At 32.7% G+C, this 10,945-nt stretch overlaps 1 protein-coding gene across 1 annotated transcript in view; it reads right to left on the bottom strand.

The window, feature by feature from the left end:
• The window catches only part of dct (dopachrome tautomerase), a 12,864-nt gene that overhangs the window by 1,289 nt on the left and 630 nt on the right, over positions 1-10,945 (bottom strand). Inside the window, exons 2-7 of the mRNA XM_016458072.1 lie at positions 10,064-10,363; positions 8,753-8,853; positions 6,789-6,955; positions 4,325-4,504; positions 2,338-2,473; positions 2,039-2,237 (exon numbers count right to left, since the gene is read on the bottom strand). Coding sequence (XP_016313558.1) covers positions 2,039-2,237; positions 2,338-2,473; positions 4,325-4,504; positions 6,789-6,955; positions 8,753-8,853; positions 10,064-10,363 — 1,083 coding nt within the window. The remainder of the gene's footprint in view (positions 1-2,038; positions 2,238-2,337; positions 2,474-4,324; positions 4,505-6,788; positions 6,956-8,752; positions 8,854-10,063; positions 10,364-10,945) is intronic.

Below are 10,945 nucleotides of genomic sequence, written 5' to 3'. Positions count from 1 at the left end.
TTTTTTTTTTTTTTTTTTTTTTTTTTTTACACAGAATTGTGAGAAAAAAATTCTGAATCGTGAGATGAAAAAGTCGCAATTACCTTTATTTATTTATTATTTTTAATCTCATGGCAGGAACTTGCATAGCATTATCGCATAATGTGGATCGATCAGTTCCGAATACGTTTGAAAAGCCACGTTTTCGGCTCTCCGTCCACACTAGCGTATTGAAGCGTTATCCAAAATTCATAAACCATCATTCTTATACTAATAGCGTGAAAACTTTATTATGTCTAGTCTCTGTCGTCTCAGTGAGCTTTAATTCCGTTTTACGCATGCGCAATAAGATGATTTTTTAGCGCTTCAGTGTGGACGAGAAACTTTTGGAAAACGTTTGAAAACGCATTTTGAAAGGAAAACACCGTTTTCAAATATATCCGGATTAATTTATCTTAATTTATTAATAATTAATTTATCTATGCACCTGTTTTTACACAGTGATGCACCAAAATTTCGGCAACTGAAAACAACATCAAGAACACTTTGCAACGGGAGAAACAAACCTTTTCAAAGCTTTGAACAAATTTGAAAAATTTCTGAACAAATTGCTTCGATTCACTACTTCGAAGCGCTCAAAACTCCTCACGCTGGTGACGCCTGCTGGTCAAAACGGTGTAAATGCAACTAAAACTCAGGCCAAAGACGCAAAACAGCTTTTACAAATCCATTGCAAATGTTTCATTGAAAGTGTAATGTATTAAATGCACTCGCATGATTTATGGGTTCACAGAGATCATCGGCCCCCAGCGGCGAGCCACAGACCTTTTTTTTTTTTGTTGTTGTTGTTGTTTTGACGAGCCACTGAAATTTTGAAACTGCTATGTAATGAAGACGAAGCCTAGTTTACTGAAATCACGTGACTTTAGCAGTTTGACACGCGCTCCGAAGCACTGCTTCAAAACAAACAATTCTCAAAAGTTTCAAAGCTACGAGAATATTCGGCCGAAACAGTTTTGCGCTTCTCAGTGTCTATTTCGTGGATAAGCTACAACAGCTAAACATATCAGCTGTGTGGATGCTAGGGCTGCTTGACGATATCGATTTGCCGTTTAGAATCGATCATTTGGACGATCATTTAATCAATGCTGTTTAATCTATGAACAAAACTTCAGTAGGCTAATTATTTGTAGCGCACTTGCCATCCGATAATGACAATAAGCTTGGTCTTTGAAACAAAGTCTGAGACTTCAAATTCTGTCAATTTTATAGCTAAAATCAAACAATAAATGTGGTTTTGACGCTCTTTTAATGTGTCGTGACAGATCGCTGTAGCGCTTCGATCGTCTATTTCTCTTTACGTTACTACAACGCGAAATAAACATGAATGAAAATCAGAAGGTGTTGAACGAAACAGAACAACTTACTGAAATGTATCGCTCAAGTAGTGTTTCAACCGCGGGAAGACGTCGAAACCGCTTGTAAACAATGTAACGTAACGTTACATTTACCTCAGAAAAGCCATTCAGTATATTTAGCTAAATGTATTGCATATTAATTTTATTTATACTTAACCTGCAGTTGTCTTCATTATTACATGTTTGAATTAATCTGTCATGAAAACTTGATTTAGCCACCATTTAAATATTTATATTTCAACAAGAAATTGGGGTAGAAACATAATAATATCATTAAAACGTTGGTAAAACGCTAACATTCATTAAAAACTGCCTTATGCGCACTTTAAAGGTTTATATGCAACTCAGTGTTGACTATTAAAAGAGTGGTTAACAAATTGATTATTAAAAACACTTTTTTTGTTTTTGTAAAAAATAATTTCGGTGCATTACTACTTTTACACACAGTTCAAAGTGACCAATGTTATGGTGCCTTTATGATGTTTTTAGTCTTATTTGGAGCTTGACAGCTGTGGAGTGTTCTTCAAAAAAATTCAGCATATGGATTATTATGGGTAAGTAAGTACTGATAGAATTTGCATTTTTTGGGGTAAATTATTCCTATAATATACTGTATGCATTGACAGCATGTTTGTTGTTACCTTCAAGTTCAACGGCATAGGAATAGCCCAGCTGTTCAGATGTGATGTAGATCTCCTCATTGGTCACAGGTGGGAAAAAGGGGACCATGTTATAATGCCGGTTGTGTCCAATAGGGGCCATCTCATCCGGCAAGCTGGCATTTTCGCTGGAACGTCTCATCCATTCCTCAAATATGGCATCGGTGAATGCATGAAGCACCTGTTCGGCCGTAAGTGAGAACATGTCTTTATCCAGAATCAGAACTCATGTAGACTGAACACCGTGATGTTACTGTCATTTAATGTTTCTTGTATGTTACCAGAAAGATTGGGTCGTTGGCGGCAGAGTGGGACAGAGCACTGGTCCCATTGAGGAACAGGTGAACCAGGTTGTGCAGATTGGACACAGAGCTGTCCAGCTCACCGTCTGGCTTGTCGTATCCTTCCAGTGCGTTCCTTCAAGGAAAGGTAGAACTAAACTTTGTAGACACATGCATTTTCTGTAAAGCTGCTTTGAAACAGTGTGTATTGTGAAAAGTGCTATACAAATAAATTTGAATTAAATTAAATAGAATTGAACTTCAAAACTAATTCACAGACATCAACTTAACACTGTAAAGCCTGAATTATGAAAAAAATTGTCCAAAATAACAAAATTCCTATTTTAAAATGGAATACTTGAAATATTTAAAAAAGTTTGCATACGTGTTTTATGTTTTTATTTACATTTACATTTACATTTAGTCATTTAGCAGACCAACTGAGAGCAAGGCAGTCTCGGTCGAATGTCCACTTCTGAAGTTAGATTGGTTGCTGTCCAGGAGGTTGTTCTGTGTGAGAAAGGCAGAGACTTGGTTGAACACAACTCATTCAAGTGTTTTTGCAATGAAAGGTAGAAGGGAAACTGGTCTGTAGTTGTCTAAAAGAGTTGGGTTAAGAATGGGTTTCTTAAGAAGTGGGGTTATACGAGCCTGTTTAAATGTTGAGGGAAAAACACCAGTGTGAAGGGATGTGTTAATGATGTGAGTGAGTGCAGGTACAACGGCAGGAGAAATGGATTGAAGGAGATGAGATTGAATAGGATCAAGCGGACAAGTAGTATAGGATGATTGGAAAGGATGAGTTTAGAGACTTCTGCCTCAGAGAGTGGAGAGAAGGATGAAAACGAGTGTATGTTTGCTGGTAAGATGTGTTTGACAGTTTGTGGTGTGGCAAATTGTGCACTGAGGTTTGTAATTTTATTAATGAAGAATGTGAATGTTTTATAGGATTTTAAAGCTCATATAGTATGATATAGTGAGAATATGGAGGAAAACACACTCAGTTTTATCCAGAGGCCCAAAATGAGCAAAAATATGCAATTTGGTGCAGATGCTGATATTTATATGGACAAAAAGTGATGAAATTATGATGCTTGTAATGTAAATCAATGAGATTTTTATAACATTATACCAGATACTTACATAAAATGAAATAAATATCAGCCGTTGCTCTATATCTCCAGTAATATGTCTTAGTAATAATGCAGTTGCCCCTCCGCTAGATCCGCCCCTGCGTTGAGGAACAGTGAAAGTAAAGCTTCTGGAAACAAACGCTCCTCAAAAGATCCTGAGGATCAGATTTGAGACTCTAAAACATGATTGATGGAGAATCAAGTAAAGCCCAGCTGCTTCAGTCCAGTAAGTGTTCATCTGGAGATATGACTGCAGTTATTCTGACCTTTACTTGAGAAAAATCAGTAGATTTGACGCGTGAAGCACGAGCTGAAGCTGGACGTTTGTACAATTACACTAAAAGAGCTTTGACTGGACAAAAAACTCTAAACTATCTATCAGACGACAGAAGGCATGGAGTAGATTGTGTGCAACAGGTTTCACAGCAACATTTTGAACATCTTAATCATTTAGAGGCCTTAGACATTTTCGTATCAGTTATCAAACAGGCTTTATAATGTTATGGGATTTAGATAATGGTTAGTTTTGTTCTTTCAGGCAAAATTAATTATTGTGGTTAAAAATGACTTATATTGTGATTAGGATTTTGGTTAATAATTATATCATTGGATCATTGGTATCACTGGATTTATATCATGGATAGACATAGAATATATCTACTTATTATTATAAAAATGTTTTAATACTCCTTTTGAAGTTTGACATTATAAATAACCTCATTTGGTTTTGCATGGAAGAAAGAAAATAAGAGACTGACAAGATCTGAGAGTGAGCAAAACATGACTAAATGTTTATCTTTAGATGAACTGTTCCTTTAAGACTGTGTTTTTGACCACGTGATCGACTGCATTACCTGAAGCTGAAGCTGGAGTTGGTGAAGTACGGTGGACTGTCAAAGTCTCTGAGATTCAGGCAGCTTCTGACGTCGTTCATGGTTGGTAAAGTCACGTTAGTGCTCTCCATGACTCCTCTGCGCAGAGATCCCTCGCTGGTCCCGTTACACAAGGTCACCAGACGATTATACTCATCCAGACTGAAAGGAAAAGATGTTACATGCTGGCATGATTCTGGATCAGTGTGAGCAGCAGGAGCGATGTAGTAGTTTTTGAGTAACTGGAGACGGAGGGTGTGTCTCATTCTGCTCCTTAGTTCAGTAGTAAGTGCACTACTCAGGGAGTCACTCATGTTTTGACCTGATCCCATTGTAAAAATACCGGTGCATTGAAAAGATGGTTCTCTAGTTCCCTAAAAATCAAGTCGTGGAAAGACAAGTCCAATGTCAGTTTACGAAGATTAAATCTTAAAACGTGAATTGTTGTTGGATGATATTATATTTGTTAATTTATGTATGTTCTGCAATTGTTATATTTATATAGTAAGCAATTTGTTTCTTTCCATATAAATTTATTGTCTGAAAGCCATTATGTATAATTGGTTTAAAGCATATTTCGAGTTATTAATGTCACAGTTTTATTAGATTAAGGCCCTTGCTAATTCAAATTCATAATAATACAAATTAATCTTCCTGATGTACTACAGTGTTGTTATTGTTAACGTAAACTATTTAAAAATCATTTTCAGTAATTGAAATAAAGCTGAAATAAAATATAAATGTTAAATGAAAAAAAAAAAGTGGAATTAAATGTTGCTTTGGACAGGGTTATTATAGTTCAATAATAATTAAAAAAAAATCATTATTTGAAATGAAATAACTTTTACCTAAAATAAAAGCAAATATTAAAAAGTCAAACTTATTTTATTTCAGCTAGTTTCCGAAGCAACATTTCTCATTTTCATTTAGTTTACCTTGATGTACTAAAATAATTAAAACTAAATCTGAAATAAAAATTAAAACTACATAAACATTTAAAAACAACAAAAACTAATATAAATGACAAAAAAACACACAATGAAACAAAAACGAACTAAAATTACAATGAAAGCAGAACATCTAAAAATAAAATCTAATTAAGAAATTAAAAAAAACTATAATAGTATCTCAATGATACTAAATTTGCAACTAAATTACTAAAGTAAATTAATGCTAATGTACAAATTAATCTTCCCGATGTACTACAGTTTTGTTATTTTTAACTGAAACTAAAACTATTAAAAATATAATTTTCAATAATTCAAATATATACTGAAAAATATAAATATTTCAAATGTAAATATTAGATGAAAATTTAAATAAAAAAACCTGTTGCAATAAATGTCTCTAAAATAAATTTAAAGTACTAAAATTACGAAAATTTAAACAGGAAAAAGAAGTTAAATAGAAATATTTGAAAACAAAAACTAATGAAATTGACAAAAGTACACAAAATTACTGAAACTTAGAAAATTGAAATGCAAGGATGATGTTCTGGTGCCCCTTATGCATTTTTCTATCCTCTTCATTTATTTTGTAATACTTTTGAAAATTGATGCTACTTTTACTCCATCTGAAAATGATAATATAATCTTTCACTGTTTTGCTTTTCTTCTCCTTGTGACTGCTCTGAACTGTGACATCAAAAACAGCAGATGGGAAAATATATACGTCCGTTTCAAACATGGGTCAAAGACGTTAAGATGTCCGCATCAAAAGAAATTTACAAAAGTGATTATATGTCCATAGAAAGCACATTAAATGTAAGTAAAGTGTCTACTTTTAAGGTTTCAAATAAGTTTTTGGAGAATAAAATGTCAAAATTTGGTTGAAATAATGTTACATTGTCATTCAGTGTAACACAATATTTATGTAAAAATTCAAACAACATGCTTATTCTGATGTGTACATATTAAAATATATAAAATAATAAGGGAGCATATTAAATTTGATTGTGTTTTAAATTCTTACTGACAAATGGGCAAAACCTAGGATAGTGGCAAATTTAAAAAATGTAAAATTACAACTAATTAGTATTTGGGGTGAAGGTAATTAGTCTTTTAATATGTCATAAATAGATTTTTGTTGTAAATATGCCTGACAAGATTGTTACACTGAATGACATTTTAGTGCGTCTCTTCTGTAAATCAGGGAAAAATGTATGATATTTATTTTTTGCTCAGAAAAACAAAAATAAAATTGCAATTAAATTAAATAGATTTTTTTTTGGCGGGGGGGGAACAACAATTTAAAGCAGTATTACACTTATTGTTTTTATGCTTAAACCCTTTTTCGTCTTTGACCCACATGTAAAAGCTTCCAAAAAACTGGTAATTCATTTTTTTGGTGTTTTTTTTTTTTCAAATTAAATTGAATTAAATTAATTGAAAATTTTACACAGCTACTTTTGAATGGCTATCTGCTATAACCAACCAGCAAAACGTACCTGTCACACACCACACCCCAGCGGGCAAACCTGGAGTGAGGGCTGATACGGGACGGGTCCCTGGGGTCCCCTCCTCCGAGCAGAGAGTCTGTGCAGACGTCACACTCCGTCCGTCCCGTCGCAAAGTTCCAGTACGGGACGGCGAAGTTCTCATTACCTGTGAGTTTCTATGATGGGAAGAAAATATCAGTTTCTTCTGTACTGGAAAACCGTCTCAGGTTACTTATGTAACCATGGTTCCCTGCCTATTTATACTATAGTCGCACCGGTAGTGACGTCATGGCTGTCGCCGGCCAACGAGTTGGTGTTTTTTCAATGTATGCTTCAGACACGGGTCACGACGAGGCGTCCCCCATAGCGACCCCTAGAGGACGCAGTTCGAAGTTCCCATGAAAGGGAACTATAGATTCACTCAAGTGTTCAGAAGAAAGAGGAATTTCGATTCTAGCTCAGGATATTTCTCAGAATAAAAATGTAAACTTATTCATTAAGGCACTATAACACTGTAAAAGACTCACATACTTCAACTTAAAAACCTAAGTGCAGTTGCTGCGTAAATGTTTAATTAATATTAAGTAAATTGTAATATTTAAGTGCATTTAAAGTAACGATTTTGCTAGTAAATTGCTTGTAAATTTTTCAAATAATTACAAAGAATTAGTAAGTAACACAATAATAAATAAGCTTTGTTTTATTTACATCTTTGAATAATTCTTTTACAGTGGTATAATCAAATTGATCAAATCATTTCAACTCATTTTTTAAAATCTTGTCTATCTTGTATAACTTTAAAAAATAAAGTTGATATTAGTTAAACTACTAAAATTGCTTGAATTAAAGTAATGGAAAAACATTTTTGAATTATTGAACTGGTTAAATTACATGGAAAAAAATACGTTGCCATGACTTATTGATCATTTTCAACAGTGATAATTTGATATGCAGCCTCTTGTAGAAACCCTACACTTGTATCCAAACATCAGAATGATTACTATTCACAAATGAAATTAATTTTAAAAATCCAACTGATTATTCCAGTTGTTTTTTGTTGTTGTTATATTTGAGCATCCCCTGTTGGTTACTATGAAGGGCCAGAAAGTGAACTTATTTAAGGGCCGTAAGCTGAATGTAAATGCTGCATTATATCCAACTATATTATATATATATATCATATTAAAATCAAATTCACTTATATTATCAACATTTCAATACAAATTAAAATGTTAACGTCCGCTCTTGCGATAAGGCATGACAGGACAAATCAAAGATCATGAATTTTAATATAATATGTGACCCTGGAGCACAAAACCAGTCAAATAAGGGTCAATTTTTCAAAATTGAAATTTATACATCATATGAAAGCTGAATACATATTCTTTCCATTGATGTATGGTTTGTTAGGATCGGACAATATTTGGCTGAGATACAACTATTTGAAAATCTGGAATCTGAGGGTGCAACAAAAATCTAAATATTGAGAAAATCATCTTTAAAGTTGTCCAAATTAAGTTCTTAGCAATGCATATTACTAATCAAACATTAAGTTTTGATATATTTACAGTAGGAAATTTACAAAATATCTTCATGGAACATTATCTTTACTTAATATCCTAATGATTTTTGGCATTAAAGAAAAATCGATAATTTTGACCCATGCAATGTATTGTTGGCTATTGCTACAAATATACCCCAGCGACTTCACACATATAGTTGGATATAATGCAGCATTTGCATTCAGCTTACGGCCCTTAAATGAGTTTGCTTTCTTGCCCTTCATTTCTGGCCCCCTAGTCTTTGGCATCTCTGTCCTAACGCTTAGTTTCCTTTAGTTTGGACATTGTGTTCAGAAGTTATTGATTTAGTCACTATGTGCAAAAACTCCATTGACCTCTTGTCATGAGGGCCTCCAGATGATTAGATGATGATTAGAAATACAGTGTGAAACAGAGAAGGCTTGATCTGACCTGCAGCTCTCTCTCCAGACTGAGCAGATGGTATCTGTGCCAGGTGATGAACGCCGGGCCCTTGTGGGAAAAGTCGATGGCTTTAAAAGGACGTCCTGGACCTGCCAGAAACAAGGACGTCACAAGTTACATCAGGTGAAGTAACCACAAAATACACAACATAATGTCTGTTTGATCTCCTAATAGTGTTAGACTCTATGAATTCCGTTTTATTTTTTCCCAAATTCCATTTTTTTGTGTTTAAATTTCCTTTTAATAGTTTCATTAAATTTTGATAATCAAAAAGCATGTATAATGAATTGAATTCATAAAACTTTTAACAAATTCATTATTTATTTATTAATTTTATTATATATGAAATGTCCAATTAATCATGAAACATATATAATTTAACAGCAATTTATTAAGTTTTACATTTAAATTCCAGTTTAATAGTTTCATCACATTTTAGTAATCAAAAAGCATGTCTAATTAATTGAAATCATGAAATATATTTAAAATATAAATTATAAAATATATTTATAAAATATAAATATTAAATATAAATTATGTAAATATATATATATATATATATATACTTAAAAAGAATTTATCAAAAGTTTAACAAAAATTAAATTTTTAGGGCCCAATGAAATCTGTTTTATTTGTTTTTCAAATTCTGATTTGTCTTTCCCAAATTCCATTTTTCTGGATTTAATGGGTTTAATACATTTTAATAATCAAAAAGTCTGATCTAATCAATGTCTAATCAATTGAATTCTTGAAACTTTAACCATTTAATAATTAATTTTTTTTTTTTTTTTTACAATAATAGAGTCCAATGCATTTTTTTTTTGTCTTCCTAGAAATTCTGTGTTGTCTGTTGTAATTTTTCTGAATTTATTATTTAATAAAAATATATTATCAGAAATGATGGTAATCAAATGAGGGCATACAAATTTCATAATTATTCTTTTAAAATGTAATGAAATTAAAATGGAACAATTCCTTCTATTTTTTGGTAAACAAAATGCTGCACGACAGAGACTTACTGTTAAAATTAAAACATAATATATATTTTGCACTTTAATATTCACAGACACTAATCCATATTGTGATTTGATTAATTGTACATCTCTACTGAAATCATAGGGTTGAATTATAGTGACTAAAATATTGCCTCAATGATGGAGAAAAATGAAAAGGCATGAAAGTTTTTCACCGTTCTGAAATCCCTAAGTAATGTTTTTTTTTTCACTCATTCTCGGAGGAATTTTCATCGTTTAATCTATCTTATGGACCAGTGTGAGTCCTGCGTTCACAGCTCTTCACCCAGTAATGTGTCTCGGACAGAGTAATAGTGCTGCCAGACGAAGAAGTCGTAGATGGAGATGTTGTTGAACTGCGGCTCGGTGCCGTTGGGTCCCAGAAGGCCCAGCCAGTGCTGTGTGGCGATGACGTATTCAGGGTGGACGGTGGTTTTGGCCCGATCCAGAACGTCCAGGAACTCCTGCAGCTCAGCGGGGCTCAGAGAGTGAATGTCCTTCCTCACAACGGGAGCTTTGCGCTGCTCACAGCTCGGCCCCGTCCAGCCGAATCTACACTCGCCACAGTTATAACCAGCAAAGTTACCTGTTCAGAAGAGAATATGCTTTAAGTTCAGTGTAGTTTTAGAGGCGTGCAGTTGCTAAAGTGTCCAAGTGATATTCAGATATGGGTCTCTGCCCTTCTTTAATAAAAGGATATGGGATTTTTACACTACAAGTCAAAAATTGGGACACACTTGATTGAAATTATGTTGTTAAAAGGTTAAATTTCAATTAAAAAATTATTTAAATTAAAGTTAAAATTAAAGTTAAAATTAAAAAATGTAAGTTATAATTAAATAAATTTATGTTAAATTCTAAATATTAAATATAGAACATTCTTTATATATATGTGTGTGTATGTGTGTGTGTGTGTGTGTGTGTGTGTGAATAATTATGTTGTGCATTTGTATTATATACATTATATATTTTAAATATATAATATATAAAGCATTTAAAAATATATATAATTAAAAAAAAATAAATAGAAAATGATATATAAATTATAAAATTATGTATACATTTTAATATATATGTTGTCACTACATAGCTCCCATACTTCCAACATATATAAAGATAAATGTAATAATTAATAATTAAAACATATTTGTATTTTTATTCATTTCTA

Source organism: Sinocyclocheilus anshuiensis, unplaced genomic scaffold, assembly GCF_001515605.1.
Source record: "Sinocyclocheilus anshuiensis isolate Anshui unplaced genomic scaffold, SAMN03320099.WGS_v1.1 scaffold1461, whole genome shotgun sequence".
Taxonomy (NCBI): Eukaryota; Metazoa; Chordata; class Actinopteri; order Cypriniformes; family Cyprinidae; genus Sinocyclocheilus; species Sinocyclocheilus anshuiensis.
Note: the sequence above shows the minus strand (reverse complement) of the source record. Positions and strands in the feature narration are given on the sequence as shown.